The sequence below is a fragment of the Sesamum indicum genome, linkage group LG5, assembly GCF_026168435.1.
Source record: "Sesamum indicum cultivar Baizhima isolate 11 linkage group LG5, ASM2616843v1, whole genome shotgun sequence".
Taxonomy (NCBI): domain Eukaryota; kingdom Viridiplantae; phylum Streptophyta; class Magnoliopsida; order Lamiales; family Pedaliaceae; genus Sesamum; species Sesamum indicum.
The window spans coordinates 1,410,401-1,432,375 of record NC_142661.1 but is presented as its reverse complement, the minus strand read 5'-3'; the positions used below and the strand labels follow the sequence as shown (position 1 = coordinate 1,432,375).

Here is a 21,975-nt window from a genome sequence, read left to right as displayed (position 1 = left end):
AACTTTTTGTTGTGCTTTTCGACCGCTCAAATTCCATTTCTTTTTTCTCTATTTTTACTACATATTCTTTTCTTTTTTCCATTTTTTTAATGAATAGGTTACAGTTACACCATGAATGTCGATTATCGACAATTTATACGGAGTATCAATATCAAACTAGGTGTATAGCATACTCAAATGCGTATTTAAAATAATATAAATATTGTATTAACGATAAAAATAAAAATGGAGAAATTGTGTGTGAGAGAGAGAGAGAGAGAGAGACTACTCAGAGGTAGTTTAGTGAATTTGGCCCTCTAAAATTATATAATGGGGTAGATATCTATAATTAAGCAGTAATTACTACTATAATAGTTGAACAATTATTATTAAAGTAGATCAGTCCGATGATGCTGGTCGTGTGAATGGGGTCCGCTCCAGCACCATGAAGAATAACGGTCTATTTTCTCTTTGGGGGACCTGGTCTATTTTCTTTTTGGCTCAAACGTGGCACGATTACTATTGATTAATTTTTTTAAAAAAAAAGATTAGAATTTTGAGTTTTGAATTTTCTAATTCACCCACTTCACTTATTTTAAAAATTATGATTTTAAATTAAGTATAGATGATGTTTGAATCTAAATAATTAATAATTAATAATCGGGTGTTTTAACGAACAATTTAAATGTAATTTGTTTTTATGTGTTAAAAAAGTCAGATGATTTGTAGTACTTCAATGCATGGAGTTTATTTGTAGTTATATATTTGATCAACTTGTCATTTGTTTAATAGTATTGAAATGTTGATTTTATTTAAATTTATTTCACCTGTATCGTTTTTTGGATGGATTGTTTTAAAGACTTTATCACGTGAAGAACAACAAACTGGTTTAGAATTCATTTGGTTCAAGTGAGAGAAAAGGGAAGTGAAAGGAGGAGGAGGAGAGAGGAAAAGAATAATAGTTTTCTTTGAAATTGTTTGGTATGATTGAAAGGAAAGTAAATTTCAAATACTTTTACTTATTTAATACGAGAACAACAGGTTGAGAAGAAAATACTATTTTCTTTTATAATTATACTAAATAACCATTTTCTTCATAATTAGAAAATAAATAAATTAGTTTTATATTAATATAGTTTTAATATATAAAAAATTTAAAAACCTTTTAATAAAAATAATTATTATCAAGAATATTTTTTATCAATAAAAATATTCATTGTTAACTTCGATATAATAGTTTTTCAGCAACTTTGTTATCTTTTATCTGGCGATTATATACGGTATTATCAGCGGGAAGGAAAAAAGAATTAGAGGGATTATATATGTTCGTGAGTGTGTGTGGTCAACAGAGTAAATAAAAATAAAAAAAATATATTTTTGTCATTTTGATCTTATATTTTCACTTTTCTGTCCAATTTTGGATAGAAACAAAATTAGACTCTGGAGAGTTTCATATACATCGAATTTTACTTCCTTCTATCTCTTCCTCTAAATCAAACACCAAAATATTTCTTTGTATATTTTCTTTTACTTCCACTTCTCTTACACTCCCACTTTTCTCTCCAATCAAATATACTTTTAATTCAAAAGTTTAAAATAATTATATAATAGTCAAAGATATAATTTAATAATTGTATAAATTATATAAGTTTTATTCATTAACTCAATAAAATATTTGATTCACAATTTTTTTAAAAAATAACGGGTCAAGAGGGTCGTCGGACCTACTCCACCAACCACGCTGCCAAGCCCATTATTTCTCTATATTTCTTGCAAATTCAAATCCATCAATTTAAATATAATTTTAATGAATTTTAAATTTATAATAATACATCCATTACATATACTTGTTTGAATAATTCTATACTACAAAATATTTTAAATCAGCTAATCCTCGTTTCAATCTATATTTAATAGTATTATAATAAATTTTAAATTCATTTTGGAGTTATTTAAATTTTTTTTTTAAAGTTTTTCGCTAAAATTCAAATCCATAGTTGTAAATGAAACCTAATAAAATCACGATTTTTATTTCATTTTAACAGTGTGCATTCCCCACCGATATCTTGCTCAAGTCGCAAGACAAATTAAAAGCTCTAAAACTCAATAAATCCTAAATTCGAGCTCTAGTATACACCAATATTTATTAATTTTAGAAATAATAATTTATAATTGATCATTAACAATTAATAGTTGCTAAAGGAAAGATTCTTGGATACGAATTAATTTAGCACATTTTCCCAAAGTCTAATAAGAGGGTGTGTGCCTAAATTGATAAGCTACTTGAAACATCTTAAAAAATATTTGAAAGCTTATGAGCATTACAAGAAAATAGAAAAAAAAAGTCAGTTCAAGCTAATTAATAATTAAAAAATTCTCGTTACTATTCTACATTGTTAGTACTTTTAACAAAAAATTTATTAAAAAAAATATTAATAATTTAGGTACTTACCGCCACATCTGCCACCTTTGGCTTGCTCTAGCCGCCTTCTTCTTTTTTTTTTGTAGCACCGCTTGAATAATTTCATCTGCTTGGGCGGCGGACCGAGCTCTGTCTGCTGTAAAAAGAAATGGTTAATATCGATTTTAAAAAATAATGCTAAAGAATCATATTCACTTACCAATTTTCTCTTGTGCATGCCAACTGAGGAAGCCCCCCTCTCAGTACACAGTTGAGGATGCTGTGGGGTTCGCCTTATTCATCGAGGACTCCTTTTGGAAGTTCTCATTGGCTCAGTACGTCTGGAGCTGGAGGGACATCTTGTTGGCCAGCCAGAATGGCCTGACTAGGCTAGATCGGGCGACGAAAAAAGTCTTTTGGATGTACTTGCCGGCCCACATATGGAAGACCCGAAACATGGACTCATTGTCACAATCCTACCATTAGGTCATCTGTAGTAATAAAATTAAACAAAATATTAATAAAATTTATTAAATAATTAAATTATTAGATAAAATCAAATTAATTTAAAATTGATTACCTTCATGCTCCCGAACAAAACATGCTGGTGCTCTAGTGATACCTGCCTCAAACACGGCCACGGGTGGGGGAAATGTCCCAGTACGACCGCATTGGTGCACTCGTGGAACAGACAGTCAAACCTGAAAGAATATGTTATATTAAATATTTTCAAGATAAAATAATACTAAAAAAATTAGGTAAATAAATTTACCTCGCGTCATATAGGCTGATGTACTTGCACGATGATGGTTGGGGGACTGATGGTGGTGGTGGAGCAGCCGCCAAAGTGGTAGACTGCTGTAACGTGTCATAAACAGCCTGTGTAGCTCCAGATGTTCCAGCATGGAGTCTGTTGGGTGGGAGACAGTGCAGACGTATCAGGTCGTGTGGGTGGTCGAAGGACTGTTTCCCCGACCTGGGAAGCATCCGACGGTACTGGTGAAAGTGGCGGGCCACGACTGCCGATTTTCTTATCTAATTTTTTTAGTATTATTTTATCTTGAAAATATTTAATATAATATTCTTTCCGGTTTGATAGCCGATTCCACGAGTCATCAATACGGTCGTGCGGGGACATTTCTTCCACCCGTGGCCGTGTCTGAGGCAGGTATCGCCAGAGCACCAACATTTCTGGTTTGGGAGCATGAAGGTAATCAATTTTAAATTAATTTAATTTTGTCTATTAATTTAATTGTTAAATATATTTTACTAATGTGTTGTTTAATTTTATTACTGCAGATGACCTACTGGTGGGACTGTGAAGATGAGTCTATGTTCCGGATCTTCTACATGTGGGCCGACAAGTAAATCCAAAATACTTTTTTCGTTGCCCGGTCCAGCCTGGTCAGGCCACTTTAGGTGGCCAACGAGGTATTGCTTCTACTCCAAACGTACTGGGCCAGCAAAGACTTCCAACAGGAGTTCTAAAAAAATAACTCACGACGTCCTCGACTCTGAATACAATGCTTTATCATTATCTTTTAAAATCGATCCTAACTATTTTTATTTTCTACAGGACACAGAGCTTGGTCGAACACCCAAGCAGATGTAATTATTCAAGTAGTGCTACAAGAAAAAAGAAGACGGCAGCTTGAGCGAGCCTAGGGAACAGGAGGTGGCGGTAAGTACCTAAATTATTAATATTATTTTTTTAATAATTAATTTTTCACTAAAAGTACTAATATTTTTATTTGTTTTGCAAGAGACGTTCCAGAAGATACTGAAGGATCGTCAGCCTCAGCCCACTGCCAACGGTCTCATTAACTCATTTAGGAATTATTTTTCCTTATTCATTTTAGGAAATAATATTTTATACATTTAAGAACGGTTTTATTTAATTTCAGCTTTTGGAACGGTCAAAAAATAAAAAATCGTTCCTAATTTGATTTTTTCTAGAGTTTTTCTTTGGCGCAAAATTAAATTTATTGAAATTTATTCTAGAACAATCAAAATTAATTGATTGTTCTTCTATTTTGATTTTTTTCTCCCTTTTTATTTAGGATATTGAAATACATATAGGAACAATTTATTTTTCTAATGCCCGTTCCAAGTTGGAACGGTCTTAGGAATGGTTTTCAAAATTTTTCATCGTTCCTAAATGAAAAAAAAAAAAAATATTGTGTTTTGTTTTTAAAAAAAATTTAGGTTTGCAAATTATATGTCTAAATTAGCTGGTCAACTATTTTTTAAAATTGATATCAGTAGTTTTTTACTTTATACTAATTTCAAAACACTTGATAGAGAAACGTTAATTTTCAATCATAATTATTATCTTCTTCAGTATCATAATCTTCATCAGACTCGTCATCAAATTCACAGTTCCCCAATCGGGATGTTCCTGCTCTTTGTTTAGCAACAGAAAGATCAACGACTAATTGAATAACGTTTGGGTCATGCAGGTCATAGTTATTGTTGTTCGTCGCAACTTGTGGAGTAGGTATCGTCTTATCCTCTTGAAACGCAACTTCGGTCCATTGAAAATCATGGATGACTCTTTTGGCTCTTGTTTTACAGACAACCATCCGGTCCATCTTGTCTTTCTTCATGCTAGGGTACTCTGTGTAGTAGATTTATATTGCTTACTGTGCTAGGATGAATGGTTTGTTCTTTTGGTATACTTTCTTAAAGTTTACATCAATGAAGTGATAACGAGGATGTACCTTCGTACCTCTCACGGGATTGACCCAACGACATTTAAACAGAACGATCTGCATGCTTGGAATAAGTAGGTAATTTAACTGAATTATCTCTTTGAGAATCCCATACAAGTCGCAGTCCGTGTCTATACATGATGAGCTTTTGACACATACCCCATAGTTCATAGTTGACTTGCCTACGCTGTGCACCTCAATATGGAAATTGTAACTATTCACAAAGTAGCACGGGAATGTTTGTAACCATTCAAAAGCTCATTGTTCGTCTAATTCAATTCGGATTTAACTTGTGTTGCACATATTAGAGAAAACATATATTGACAAATTACAGTTGTAACACAATTAAAAGACACAACTTACACGATATTTGAACCAATCCTTGAATTAAGTAGCTACTAGTTCATCAATAATGGAGTCCTCGGCATGATGGTGCAGGTAAAGTTCATTCAAAAAGGACCTATTCACATACATATCAATACATAAGTTAAAAGTTCAAAATAATAATGTGAATACACGATATTGGTATCTTTACACTTGTAGTATGGCATGACTACTTCACAGTTGGTCAATATGTACGTCTCAGTTATGTGACGTTTTGATCCACTGAGCCATCCTAGTTATAATTTGAAGACAAGATGGCCGGCCCGGCGGTATAAAAAACCATCCTCTCCGCCCAATTCATCTGCGTAGCATCACCCCAAGGCGTACTCGTACCCTCCATAATATGAGAAACATGAGTTTGCTCCTCCTGCAATGGGGCCGTGGTGATAGCCTCAAAATACTCCTGCACCCTTCTTCGACATGAGAAATTCACTTATAATACTCCAGCATAAAATCTTTCATAAACATTGAAATTCACCTCGTCCATAGTTTTGAAAATTTTATTTTTGCACTTCCGACAAGGACACTTAATTTTCTCGCCGTCCATATATGCATGTTGAGACTTGGCCTATTCTATAAATATAGCAACACCATGTTGAAACTCCGGAGTAAGACCCGTCCTATATGGAAGGTTCTTCTCATATATCCATTTCCTCAATTATCTTAACAAGATGATGAGTCCTACACATACACACACACATATATATATTATTATAACATTAAATTTAATCGATAAAATTATAACAAATATAATCAATTGACAAATAAAGGGTTAAAGTCGTTACCTAATCAAAATAATTCCAAATATCAACAGAATTTGAGACAGATTGACGAACAAGAGTAGAAAAATATTAATGGGATAGTGAGAGATAAAAAACGTTCACGAGAGATTGAAAAAATAGAGAGAAAATAAGAAGATAGTGATATTAAATGAAAAAAGAGGAACACATTTATATAGAAAAATTTGGAATGATCTTTGGAACGGGTACATGAACACATATTTAGCAGTTAACTTAAATTTTGGATCGGTCCTTGAGAACCATAGGAATGATTTTTCTGACCATTGAAATATAGTCATTGTATTTCATTTGGAACGGCCTCAGTAATACTAAAGAAACAATACAAAAAGATCGTTTCAATGTACCGGGTTGTGGGACGATTTTAGAAACATATGACTTCTTAAATAAAACTAATAATTTGGAATAATTTTTCGCATAATTGATTAAAGGTGTTCCAAAATCGTTTCGTGTTGTACCCTATTTTGGAATACATTTTCGAACTGTCATTTTTTTAACATCAACTGCAACACATATAGAAATGGCTGACTCAAAACCATTCATAATTCTAATATAGTGTTTCAAACAGAGTTTCAATCATTTTTCGTTACTATTGGAACGGTGTTTGGAATGAAAGTAGTAATTGTTTGTTTGGAACTTATCTTGGAACAGTGTAGCCATTCCAAAATTATAACCCAAAAAAAATATTGAACATGACATCATCTTTCAATATTCGTTCCTGATGTGTTCCAAAAACCGTTTCAAGATGGAACGAATTTTGGAACGATTACCCTGACCGTGTCAAATTCCACCTTTTCTTATAGTGTTAGTCAATCTAATACCCAAAGTAAACAAGACCTTAATAATTTATTTTATCCAAATACTTTATAACTTATAATTTTAAAATAAAATTCAACATTTTATAAAATCTTAAAATATCTTATAAGACATCTTAAAAAAGTTGAACCAGAAACCCTCTAAATCTAACTCAATATCCACAAGACAATATATAGAGAATAATCTAAATATTATTCTTGTATAAAAGTGATATAATTTAATATTTTTGTGTGAGTAGTACATAATATAGTTCATGCATGGAATAATATATATATCTATATATATAATGTATGAAGCAGTGCGTAGTAGTTAATTATGATGTGTTTGGCTATTTATGATTGAGAATATATGTCTGTACGATGAGACAAAATAAAATATAAAAGTTGTGCACACTGCGAACGTGCACCACTTTTATATTGCCACCTACCACTTGTAACCTTCCATGCACTCTAATAATAATAATAATAATAATAATAATAATGATAATAATAATAATTTCTTTAACTATGTCTGAATGGATCGTATTAAATTAAATTATAATTTAAAAGTACGATCACATACAATATACGTGTAGGTGTGATATTAGTGTGTACGTAACTCCAAATTAAAGTGATAGAACATTTTTCAGCACTAACATAGGAATAGTCAATGCAAAAAAATAAAATTATTCCCTGTATTATAAATCAATACAATCTAAAAATCATGGCAAGTTAATATTATTTACTAATTAAATAAAAATTTAAATTTAATCACAGTTAATCAATATTTTTGTCTTGGTATTAGGTATGGCGCCCAAGACATTCACAATGGTTTGTAATCATGGCTAACGTTTTGGCCGTTCATCTTCAAAAATTACGATTAAGTTTTTTATATTTAATCATAATAATTAATTACAAAAAAATTATTATTATTTTAATGATTCAAAAACTACGGATAATTCTTTTATACTTAATTATAATAAAAAATTATTATTATTTTAATGAGTCAAACAACGACAATTACTAGTGTTAAGTATAATTATACTAGCCCAAAAAAAAAAAACTGTCTTTTTCGTCAAATTACCATTTTTGGAATGGATTTTTTGTTGGAAAAGTATGTATCTATATATATATATATACATATTTATTTATTTATTTATTTCCAAGCCATACACTAAAAATTTCCCAAAACTCGAGCAAATATCCCATGTTGATACATCTTAGTGTAACGGTTAAAATTGAGATTTTATAATCAAGTTTGAGGTTATGGATTTGCATCCCATCGAATGTGTAGGTATATCAACCTTATATAAATTTATTATAATTTATTGAGCTAATGTATTACTCAATCTATTAAAATGTTGATGAAATTATATAATTTATGGCTTCATTAAAGAAAAAAATACAATGAGATCATAATTTGGGGAGTATGTTACTTATAGTTAGTATAATCTCAAACATTTATAATTATAACACTAGGTGAAAATTTTAATATTTAACTATAGCTAATTAAAAATAAATAATTATAGCAAATAGTGATTGACTACGATTACGCAATAATTGTTGAACGTAATTTTTGTAAATGTGGCTAAAATATTTATCATGGCTAAAATTCATGATAAAAATAATTTTTATGATGGATAATTTAAGTTTTTACTTCAAATTTTATTTAATTATAATAATGATTATTATTTACATAATTGTAGACAATAATCAATAAAATGGTATTCATTTTTTGTTTTTAATTTGACCATCAACTTGGTAGTCAATGTGTCAGAGATCTCCAATCAATCTTAAATTGTCTCAAGTTTCTAAATATTTTTTCATAAATTTAGAATTATTCTCATGATCCAACATCGGGTTAATTAAGGTTGTTTTTTATACGTTAATTACTCTATTTTATTATGTACACTTGCATTTTTTATGAGTATATTAGCTTTAATTAAAAGTAAAAAATTATGTCAAATACTATTTTAACTAAGACTGTGCGACTAAAATATTTGCCAAGACTCTTAATTATGTTAAATAATTTTTTCATGGTGAAAAACTATTTTTTTGCGTCGATTTTATTCAATCGTGTTTATTAATAATAGAAATTTACCACAATTTATAGCCATAACCATTAATATTGTAGTCAATAGTAATTTTTTTTTCTAGTAATTTTACTACAATTTTTAAGCCGTGATGATTTGTAATGTAGAAAAAAATATTTTTTTTTGTAGTGATAATATTTTTTTGTAGTGGTAATGTAGAAAAAAATATTTAAGTATACGATGAAAATTGTCACTATAACTATATATATTAAATGATAATAATTTTTATTTAATTTATCATAAATAATAAGCATTAAAAATGACAATTATTTTCCTTTTCCTTGACAACGACGACTTTATAATGGAGATTGAGGAAAAATAATGTATTAAATTGACAAAATATATATATATATATATATATATATATATAGCATTCAATAAACAAAAAATAAATTATTGCTAGTGAGAACTCAACGACAATATAAGATAATTAGAGTTCTAAATTATTCGAATTGAGTCCAACATATTATTGTTCATATTTTGATATTGAATTTGAAATATTATGCTTGAATTTAATTTGATTATTAGTTTAATCGAGCTCAAAATGAGTTTTAATTGGATCACTCGAACTCGTGCGAATAATTTGATATTTTTAAGTATATTTTATTATTTTATATTATTTAAATTCAGTTCAAGTCAAATTTGAAAGCTTATGAACGAAATTTTTTTCTTTAAGTTTGGTATTAAACTTAACAAATCAAACTCAAATGAGCTTTTACCGAACGATTTCAATTGAATATCGAGTGTTTTGATTTAATTTTTCGCTCTGGTCGCCATTATACATGTGTTATTAATTTTTAGTAGTTACAAATTAAACACAACTCTGATCGCTGTTAAATTTATCAAATGAAATGTTTTTACAATAAATAAATAATGTCGTATATATACATAAACTTCATAATCATAACGTCACCAAACAGGATGAGGATCCACACGTGTATTTCATTGAGTCACTCTACTTGATCAACTCAAAAATCGGAAATAATAATTATTTATGCCCTTACCATTTAAGGGCTCTCAGAGTGACACGTAGTTTTGCACAAATTTCGTTAAATGGCCCTCTATAAGTATCAGTTGCCCCATTTGACAAAGTACACATTAATTACTTTGAGATCCAGCTATGCAACATTATTGAACCTTGAACCAAATCTAACTTAGGTATCGGAGGATTTTAATTAGTTTGTCAGCCACCTTAGCAAACCTAACGACTTATGTTATAGGCCAAACCCCAACATCTAGCTCGAGGACCTCAAGTAGATTCCATCCAACGTGTGTTGTCGGTCATCACTAATCTCGATCTAAATCAATATATATATATATATATATATATGTGTGTATATATATATTAGGAAAGTACATTCTTCTCCCCTGAGATTTGATATAATTACATATAGATCTCCTACGGTTTGGAGAATTACATTAATAACCCCTAGAGTTTGCTTTTGTCTAACAAATAAGTCATTCGTTATTCAGAATTAACTGAATTTGATATTAACAAAAAACTGAATGAAAAGCTCAGTATATATATTCTCAATTGATTTAATTCTGATTTATTGCATATCAAACAAATCTTTTATGACTAAATTACCTTTATAATGGTAAAGATATACCTACTCACATCGATTAATATGTGAATATGTATAAGGTAATTTCATTATAAAAAAATATATTTGACCTGTAGTAGTTTAGTAATAAGTCAATTGGGAGAGTAAATATGAATTTTTATCTGAATTTTTTGTTAATATCATCAAGTCCGATGAATTTGGACCAACGAATGAACTTATTTGTTAGACACAAGCAAACATCAAGTGTATTAGATGTAATAATTCAAATTTATATAACATTTATACGTAATTACACCAAATATCAGAAAAAAAAAGTATAATTATCCTTATATATTATACCGATCAAAAGGGATTTTTTTTAAAGAAATTATTAGAAAAAGGTTGAAAAAGACACCACGAGTTTCTTTGAAGAATTTACTAAATACAGAAACAGAAAAAACATAAATTTGATTCCTTTCGAGGGCCCTTTCCAAATTCCAACAAAGTATAAAAAGACATATATATGTATGCATGTGTGTATTTTTGTATTTTTACATAATTGATTTTGAATTTATAGGCAAAAACAAATATAAAAGGGAGGGAGGAGTCCAGTGCAGCAGCATCTGCCCCAGAGATGATAATATAATTAAATAGGAGATACATATTTTATACATTAATATTTATATTATATAAAAAAATAAATCCTATTTTTGCTCATAAATAACGGTATCATAATCATTAAAAAAGTTTATTCTTTTTATATAATATAAATTATTTATAATATATTTTAAAATATAAAAAATTATTTATTATATATACATAAAAATAACGTGTCATAAGAACTAATACGTATTAAAAATTGCGCATTCACGTCGCGTGCGTCAAGCTATGGTGTGTGGTGTGTGCATGCGTCAATGTCGGAACCATTACTGTGTGCAGAGCAGAGCAACTGCATGCAGTTTCCGACAAAACCACAACAGCAATGGATCCTTTCACGGACCCAACCAATTACCAAACGTGATTTTTTTTTTTTTTTTTTGGGAATAGAATCTTTCTTTAATTGATATACAAATAATTAATACTCTTATTACAGATTACAACATATGTCATTATTTAGGAATATCTGCATTTTCATGGAACACTCATAGTTGGGTAAATATTCAAATGGAAAAAAAATTATATATATATAAATATATATATGTTTATATATTTAATGTTTTAGTAGCAGATTCGAATTTTTCCTCGATGACGATCGACCCGTAATTCCTACCAATAAATTATGCATCTTCACCTCAAGAAATATGAATTTTGATCATAGTTAATTATGATAGTAGAGAAAATATATAAAAAATTATGACAAATACTAATTAATTATGACAAGAAACGACTATCAATCGTAGTTTCTATATGTAGAAGCATTAGCCATAGTTAAAAATCATATTAGCTAAATGTTTTGATTGTAGTAATATCATGATAAATATTAATTAATTGTTATCAAATCTTAACTTTTTTTATTGGTTTTATTCGATCTGTAGATAATATTGAATTGACAGTATGGAGTAAATTTTTTTTTTGGTAGGGTTTGGACTATAATTTTTGTTTAATTTATATTTTGTATAAATCTCACTAGAAAAATAATGACTATTGGCTACAATTTTAATAGCTATGGATTAAAACTCGTGGTACATATTTTTTTATTGACGACGGTTAAATAAAACCGACGGAAAAATATAGGTTTTCACCATAATGGTAAAAATATTTGTCACGACTAATTTTACCCATGACAAATATTTTAGCCACCCTCGCTAACAACTGTTACATGGCCGTAGTCAATGACTATTTTGTTATTAATTATGATACTTTCCCATGATTAAATATTGCAATTTTGGTGGTGTCTATATGAATTGGTTCCCAGTTACAACTTTAAAAATGAAAACAAAAATTCATTTAATTGACCATAAATGCAGACCCAATTAATTAAAGATTTATATTATAAATATTATTACACACTTATCATATAATTATTCAAAAAGTAATATATTAATCACGTAATAAATATAATCATTTACTTACTATACATCATTATTACAGTTTGGATTCAGCCCACCTAATCTGAACAAGAATTTATGTTAATTTTCCATATACATGTTATTGGCAAGTTCTAGGAATTATCTCATTTACCGAACAATTCTTATCCGAATCATATCTGATGAAACCAAATCTTAAATTGTACACATATTGCACAATAAGTGTATTACATTTATCATATAATTGATTCAAATCTATCTGAACCTGATTTAAGTTAAAATTTTTGCCCGCTACCAACAACACATGAATGAATTATTTTGAGGTAGGTGAGCTGACCATGACACCCGACATGTTCACTATAAAAAGGGTCCAACAATGCAGTATTTCAGTCCCCAGGAGCCTCCAATCCGCCTGCCTGATCATTACAACTCTGTAACAATTAGGCAAAAATGGCTTCCTGTGGACTTATCAGAAACAACTTCTTCTCATCATTGCTTCATTCTCATGACTCCACTCCAACCTCCACCTGGTTATCTCTTCCTACCCAAATCAGGCAAAAGGTTGTCATATATAGCTTATGTTTTCGTTCGTAATTTGTAGAAATGCAACGTTGTTTCTGACATTTTCTTTCTGTTGCAATGTTTAGTTTTCTGGGATATCGGCTGTTCAGCAAGACAATTACGACACGAGCGAGAAGACGGAGAAGCTGGCGCCAAGGCAGAACGGACGGATAGTAAGCAGTCTCAATTTCAGCGGAGAGAAGCCGTCGACGCCTATTTTGGACACCATAAACCATCCCATCCACATGAAAAATCTCTCCGTAGAGGTAATAATCTAGACATATATTGTATGTACTCGATCAGTTTTTAATATCTTGATGTACTGACTACATTTTTAATGTATTATCTGCACACAATTAATATTTACTACATGATCAGGGAAAATTTATGTTTGGTCCTGTAATTTATGGTCTTTCCATTTTTGGTTTCAGTAATTATATGATTATTACTTTTGATCCGATAATTTTTAAAAAGTAGCACTCTTGGTCCCATGTTACCTTTTCTCAACCATTGGGATCTTTACACTTTTGGTTCTATTAATTACATGATTCTCACTTTTGGTCCCATAACTTTAAAAAACTAGTATTTTTTGGTCTCTAACTGAACCGTCACGTGCTCTTTTCCATTAAATGACTAACGGAAAGGTCCCATATGATCAAAAGCGATACTTTTTTAAAATTAACGGAAAAGTGATTGTTGTTTTTTGGGGTGAATGTAGGAACTAGAAAGGTTGGCTGATGAACTAAGGGAAGAAATAGTGCACACAGTGTCCAAAACAGGAGGGCATTTGAGTTCAAGCCTAGGCGTGGCGGAGCTCACAGTAGCACTGCATCATGTCTTCAACTCTCCTGAGGATAAAATCATATGGGATGTCGGGCACCAGGTACACATTTCTGACATGAATTGTTGTTAAATTCTAGTGATACGACGATGTTCTTGAACGTGCCAACTGAAAATTTATGACAGGCGTATCCGCACAAGATATTGACGGGGAGGAGGTCGAAAATGCACACGATTAGACAGACATTTGGGCTTGCGGGCTTCCCCAAGAGGGAAGAAAGCGAGCATGACGCCTTTGGAGCTGGTCATAGTTCAACTAGTATTTCAGCAGGTTTAGGTAAGCATATTATATATATATACACACACACATATATACACATACATTAGCAGTATATGTGTGTAAAAATATTTAAAAATTATAAATAATTAGTTTTTTAATTCATAGATTGGTTATCAATTAGAGGATAGTGGCTTTAAAACATAAAATGTGTCAAAAATTGAGGTTTGTAAAAATTTTAAGGGGTACTTCAATAAAAATATTGAAATTAATTATTCTGATTATCAAATTTTATTGAAGTGGGATAGAATTAATTAAAAAGGTAAATTTAGATATTCAATAATTGATAAATCAGCATTATCGTTTTTATAAGTATAAATATAAATATAGTTTTGTTTACGCTTATTTTTTTCTACATTAATGTCGAAATTGAAAGGTGAAAATATTAAAAAGAAACAATACTAATAACCCAAAAATAATTATTTATAAAAGGTAGAGATCCCGTCTTAAAAAAAGTGGTGGTTTAAAAACATGTTGGTTCGAATAATTAGTTGTCGAGTAATATATCACCAAATGTTACAACTTAGACAGATTTTGAAAATTATATTGTGATAAAATCAGAATTACAATCAGTTTATACATTTTTTTTATAATTTTGAAAATTATATTTAAATATTTAATTTATCCCTAATATTATGTTTATTACAACGATTAGTTAGTTGGATATTTATAAGTTATAAAGCTTACAATCTCGGATCGTGCATGTGGGCTCATCTTGGATGATCTGATCTCCAATATTCTTGATTTTATTTTTTAAATTACAATTATACCCTTGACTATTTTAATAATACCCATATGTATAATTATTTTTTTCACAATTATTCTTCGTATCAGCGGTTGTTTCTACTCATCAACAAGATATAATTAAAGTCGTGTTTCTGTGCATGAATTTACTCAGGAATGGCTGTGGGGAGGGACCTGTTAGGGAAGAACAATCATGTAATATCAGTGATCGGAGATGGAGCGATGACGGCGGGGCAGGCATTTGAAGGAATGAACAATGCCGGCTTTCTTGATTCCAATCTCATCATCGTCTTGAACGACAACAGCCAAGTTTCCCTGCCCACCGCCACCGTCGACGGCCCTGCTCCGCCGGTAGGAGCTCTCAGCAAAGCCCTCACCAGATTAACAGCAAGCACCGAGTTTCGCCAGCTTCGTGAAGCTGCAAAAGTACATAATCTTTTCTGTTTCCTTTGATTTGGATTAATTATATTTAGTTTTTCTTCAAAAATATAAAATTACATTTTTTCCTAAAAATATTTGAAAATTACATTTACTATTCGTTCGAAAGTTTTTCATTTACACCAAATTTCCTCTTATTGAAGGTTGGACGAAAAATGCTAATATTAATAAAATAATTTACATAAATTTTAGAAGTATATACGTATTTAAAAAAGCTGTGTAAGCGTAATTAACCCACTTTATAACTTATTCAATGTTTTGACAAATCTTGTCATGATCACGGACAGGACATGACGAAGCAAATGGGAAACCAGGCCCATGAATTGGCTGCTAAGGTGGACACGTACGTGAGATCAGGGATTGTCGGGAGACCAAGAGCCTGTCTCTTTGAGGAACTCGGCATCTACTACATCGGACCTGTAGATGGCCATAGCATCGAAGATCTTGTTTACGTTTTCAAGAAAGTTAAGGAAATGCCAGCGCCGGGGCCTGTCCTGTTTCACGTTGTGACGGAAAAGGGCAAAGGCTACCCTCCCGCTGAGGCCGCTGCCGACAAGATGCATGGTAATACATTACAACTTTGCATGAATTTCTCTTAGTTTTCTTGCTTCTACTACAACAAAACATGATAAAATTAGTGATAAAATATTAAATGTAGTTGTCCTCTTTTATTTTTTTCATCCAATTTTTGTATTGATTGATCATTTCATTATCCTTTGTTGGATTTTCATTTAATTTTTGTCGAACTGATTCCAATACCCTTTTGAATTATATATGGATTATAAGTTTATATATTTTTAATATATTTTTAAAGTAGTAATTTTCACTCACCGTATAGGGATTACATAATTTATTTTTATTTTAAATTGGGTATTAATAATTTTTTAAATAATAAAAAAATATTTATAATTATGTCAAATCTCAAAACAGTTTATTATATATGAAGGTGAAAATAATTTAATTTTATTTTGAAACTGTATAATTATTAATGACAAAAATCGTTTATAAAATTGACATTACAGTCAAATAGTGCACATGCATTTATATCGACATCTTATATCTATTCATAATTATATTTGTTGTCCTTGAATTATTACTATATATGTATCACTAATTATATATCTATATATACAGATAACTTTATTTAAAAACTTTTTCAATCATTGTTCGTGACAACTTTAATGCAAATATCGTCACTACAAAACTATATACGAAAATTGTTTTATGGACAAATAATTTTTCAGTAATGCGTAGCTACGAGGATTTAAGAGTGAGAACCCGTGTTTTGCAGGCGTGGTGAAGTTCGATCCAAGAACTGGACGACAAACGAAGTCCAAGTCGAAGACGCTTTCATACACTCAGTACTTTGCCGAGTCTTTGATAGCTGAAGCGGAGCAAGACGATAAGATCGTAGCCATTCATGCTGCTATGGGCGGGGGCACGGGGCTTAACGCCTTCCAGAAACGCTTTCCTAGCCGATGTTTCGACGTTGGGATAGCCGAGCAGCATGCCGTCACTTTTGCAGCTGGTCTAGCAACAGAAGGCCTCAAGCCCTTCTGTGCTATTTACTCATCCTTCCTGCAAAGAGGTTATGATCAGGTAAAGACAATTCAAACCTTAACATTGTAGGGGTCATGTGATTTTATACACATAATTTGTATGCGTAAAAGGGAAGAAAAAATCGTGTTTATCGAACATGCATGGCGTATAGTTTAGACAAGGTGGCGTATCACTGCAATAAAAGATAATATTAGTTACAAAATATTAATTGATAATTTAAAAATTTTTAAAAAAAATATATATTAAGTGACAGTAAGTTACGATAATTCACGTACTTATGTATGATTTTCTTGTGCAACGATTCCAAAAATTTGTAAATTTGACAAGAAGTTGATAAAATGCAGGTGGCTCATGATGTAGACCTTCAAAAGCTGCCCGTGAGATTTATCATGGACCGGGCCGGATTGGTCGGGGCCGACGGTCCGACCCATTGTGGAGCCTTTGACACCACTTACATGGCTTGTTTGCCTAACATGGTTGTCATGGCTCCATCAGACGAGGCAGAGCTTATGCACATGATCGCCACAGCTGCAAAGATCAACGACCGGCCTAGTTGCCTCAGATACCCTAGAGGAAACGGAGTTGGCGCGCTTCTTCCACCAAATAACAAAGGAACTCCTTTAGAGGTACTGTAGATTGATGCCCTCACTATATTTTGGGATAATTACACTGCCACCCACCAAAGTTTGGATATATTACCCAAATGTCCATCAATTTTGAGAAACTATACTATATTTCTTTCAGTCATATTTTGTATTACATATTCATCCTTAAAGACCAGAATGCTAGAGAATTTTATAATGTAAAAGATGTTTTCAGGGAACGTTAGTCTGGATTTTTCAAAATTTAGTTCTTTTTATAAGATAATCAAATCTTAGGGATGTCTATGTAATTATATTATGAATTATTCTGACTCAATTTTGGACAAGTTATGGAGGTAGCGGGAATAAAAATTTTCCGCAATTTTGAAATAATTACCGGAAATTTCACTCCACCTACCCTTACGCTCATATCAAATTCTTATTGTTAGGAAGAATGTATGATATATATAAAATAGAAATAATTACATCTATATCCCTGACCTATGGTCTATATACACAAATTATTTTTATCTTTTGAAAAATTATATATATAGTTATCAGAAATATCGACATCATTTGCATAAATCACTCCTGCCTTTTCTAAAAAAGTGCACATACGTCAACATTAATTACTCAAAACACAGAGGTAAGTTATGTAAATAAATTATAGATCTGGGGTTTATATGTAATTATTCCTATAAAATATCATCGTAAGGAATGTCATTGTAAATTCTCAAAATTGAAGAGTCTTTTTAATGATATAATCAAACTTCAGGGTTTTTACGTAATTATTAATTCAAATTGTTCGACATCAAAGTTAGCTAAACTATGCTGGTTTCTGAACAGATTGGCAGGGGAAGGATCTTAAGAGAGGGAAGTAGAGTAGCGATTTTGGGGTTTGGAACAATAGTGCAAAACTGTTTGGCAGCAGCAAAGCTTCTGGACGAGCACGGCGTATCCGTGACGGTGGCCGACGCTCGATTCTGCAAGCCTCTCGACGGGCATTTGATCAAGCAGTTGGCGAAAGAGCACGAGGTTCTCATCACTGTTGAAGAAGGATCAATTGGAGGATTCAGTTCGCATGTTTCTCATTTCTTATGCTTGAATGGATTACTCGATGGAAATCTTAAGGTACAACAATTAACACCCCCACCCCCACCCCCACCCCCACCCCACCACCTCGAGTTCTTTTTTTATTAATATTATGTGTCTGTGTTGCAGTGGAGGGCGATGGTGCTTCCAGACAGATATATCGACCACGGTGCTCAAAGCGACCAGATCGAGGAGGCAGGGCTTAGCCCCAACCATATTGCAGCCACTGTATTGTCAGTAATCGGGGAAGGAAAAGACAGCCTCCATTTACTCAGTCTGTAGTTCAAATTACGACCATTTATGCATATATATATATAGTTTGAAATCAAAGGCTGAGGTTAAGGGCATTATTGTTTACTCCAAAAAATGTTATGTCCAGTGGTATATGTCCTGTAAATAAGGAGACAGCTTCCTCAAATATTAATACATCTTTTTTATTCTTCAGCATAAGTTGCATTACATAGTCTTTTTTTTTTTTTTTCATTTTCATTTGTAAATTTTAAACATACTCTTATTTCTTTTTATTTAATTGTGATATTTGATACGTCTCGTTCCTTTTTGGTGTGGTCGTATGTTTTATATTTAAACTGATGCAATTTTTTGAATCGGAACAAAATCTTTCAAAAGAATTAAAATTACGAAAAAGCACATCTTTAGCGTCTCCTATTTTTTTGGTCTGCTAATTTTAATTTAATTTAATTTATAAATTTTTTATTAGCTTCCAACTCTTTTAAACCTCCCATCCACTCTTTTAAGATCCCACAAAAATAGAAAAATGGTTATTGCTAGAAGATTTAAAAAAAAAAAAAACTATTTCTAATATTAAATTAGCATGATGAAGCTTCCTTTTTAATATTTTAGATAAATAATGCATTAAATTCTTACTCATTAGAGAAACTGTTACAAGTGATTTCTAAAAATTACTATGAAAATTGTTTGTAATAGAAGAATACTATAAAAATATTTGAAAATGTATTACAACACTGGGGTAGTAGTTCTTGAAATTTAGTGATTGTTTGAATTATTATAGTTGTTTATTATTTTATTAAATTCCTTTGAGGGTATATGTCACTACAAGAAAATATGTTATTGGGATGATTTTTAAGACAGCTAACATTTGTCCCAATTTTTATTGGAAGTTGGGATGATTTTGCGACGACTTAGGAGGAATTAGAATGGAAAGTCTCGCTCTAGCACCTACTATCCCAAAATAGAAGGTTCATCCCAAAATCAAATCGGAAAAAGTAACAGTTCGAAACCATCCTAAATGTCGTTCCAAGATTTTAGTGGGTAATAATTTGGGATAAGATGTGTGACGACATGCATGCTGTCCCAAATTTGGGACGACTTGAAATTTACTTGGGACGATCAAGAAGAGGTCCATTTTCTGAAGGGATATTCTTCCAAATATTGTCCCAAATAGCCGTCCCCAAATTGGTTCTAAACAGGGGCAAGTTAAAATTTTAAACATCTAAAAAATTTGGGATTGCTTTTCGGACAGTGGTTGGAACGATTGTTCTTCTGCCGTCCCAAATTCCATCCCATAGGTGGCGTCCTTTTCTTCCTTTAATAATAGCCTAATTTTTCAAATACGATATATCAATATCCGTAATATGAATTGACTTGAAATTTCATGTAAAGTAATATAACGTCAATGTAATTATATTTAACATCAGATTTAAAATCGAATAATTCTATCCCACGATTTAGTGTAATGATTGATTACAACAACAGTCTCATAAGTATGAGCATTCAATTATTGTGTTCATTCTTAGTAGACATATGACAATTTGTTTTTTAAATTTTTAGGCAATTCAATTGGTTAATTATACCCTTAGACAATTAGATGTTTTAATACATATTTTTATATCTAATTTTTTTCAAATTGATAAATAATTTTAATAATATAGTCTAATTATACAACTACGATATCTCGACATCTGTTATCTAGGTTAGATTGAACTTTCATGTAAAGTAATATGATATGAATGTGATCATATCTAACGGTCAGATTTAAGATTGGATGATTTCAATTAAGATTCACTATAACGATTGTTGATTACAAGAACAGTCTTTTAAGTATGAACATTCGATTATCGTATCCATTCTTCATAAACATATTATATATATTTTTTTAAGTTTTATTTATTTTAATTGAATTGTAACATTAATGTTAATATGTCATTTTATATAATTGCGTGAGATTTTATGAAAGATATTATTATGTTTGGATTTGTGTTTTGACCCATGCTCGAGATGGGACAAAACCAAATCAATATTTGGACTAATAAAAGCACACCTTATCTGGGTGTATTTTTATCTTTATTGATTTTTTAGCCCAAAAATAGGGCAATATTTTTAAATTATTTTTGTTGGTTCCTGATTCCAAAGCAAATAGTTCTCTTTGGTTTTTTTATAAATTATTTGTAATTTATATATTTTATATATATAATATATAATATATGTTAAATCTAATTAATAATTATATATAAAAAATAATTATTAACTTATGAAACTAATGATTAAAAATATTTAATATCAATATTGGTGATAAAAAATATGTAAAACTTTTCTACCTCAATCGAATACTTTATCAGTTTTATATATTGAGGACAATTTACCAGTACTACATACTTAATTCAAATTTTTTATTACTTCAATTATCTATTAAAATTTATCACTCATAATATAAAGTCTAACAAATGAATTTTCAATACATTACTATAGTGCATTTAACTATTAATTACAAATTTTTGAACTTTCACTGTTTAAATATTTTGTACTCAAAATACTAATAACACATACTTAATTCAAAATATTTATTATTTAAATTTTATATATTATATTTTTCAATCCAAATATAAAGTCTAACAAAATAATTTTGTAGAGAATACTACAATGCATTTAATTATTCATTAAATTTTTAATTATTATTTAAAATATAAAAAGAATCCTCAACAAAGAAAATTATTTAACATAAATATATATACTATATTTCACTAACAAACAAAATACTATATACATACACACTTATATTAATAAATATATGTATATAAAAGACATGATTTTTTACAATCAACAGTGACATTTGTCTCTCAAATTTCAACATCAAACATACACCACTTATTTTAAACTATTTTATATTATATCAA

At 30.4% G+C, this 21,975-nt stretch overlaps 1 protein-coding gene across 1 annotated transcript; it reads left to right on the top strand.

Annotated features, from left to right (window-relative positions):
* The first annotated feature begins 13,116 nt into the window (after positions 1–13,116).
* Positions 13,117–19,267, top strand: LOC105162862 (putative 1-deoxy-D-xylulose-5-phosphate synthase 2, chloroplastic). Its single transcript, XM_020693653.2, has 10 exons — positions 13,117–13,291; positions 13,378–13,557; positions 14,010–14,174; positions 14,258–14,408; positions 15,307–15,578; positions 15,878–16,154; positions 16,882–17,189; positions 17,495–17,776; positions 18,578–18,862; positions 18,953–19,267. Exons 1-10 carry the CDS (start codon positions 13,181–13,183, stop codon positions 19,103–19,105), a joined length of 2,184 nt encoding a protein of 727 aa, XP_020549312.2. The 5' UTR covers positions 13,117–13,180; the 3' UTR covers positions 19,106–19,267.
* The last annotated feature ends 2,708 nt before the right edge of the window (positions 19,268–21,975 follow it).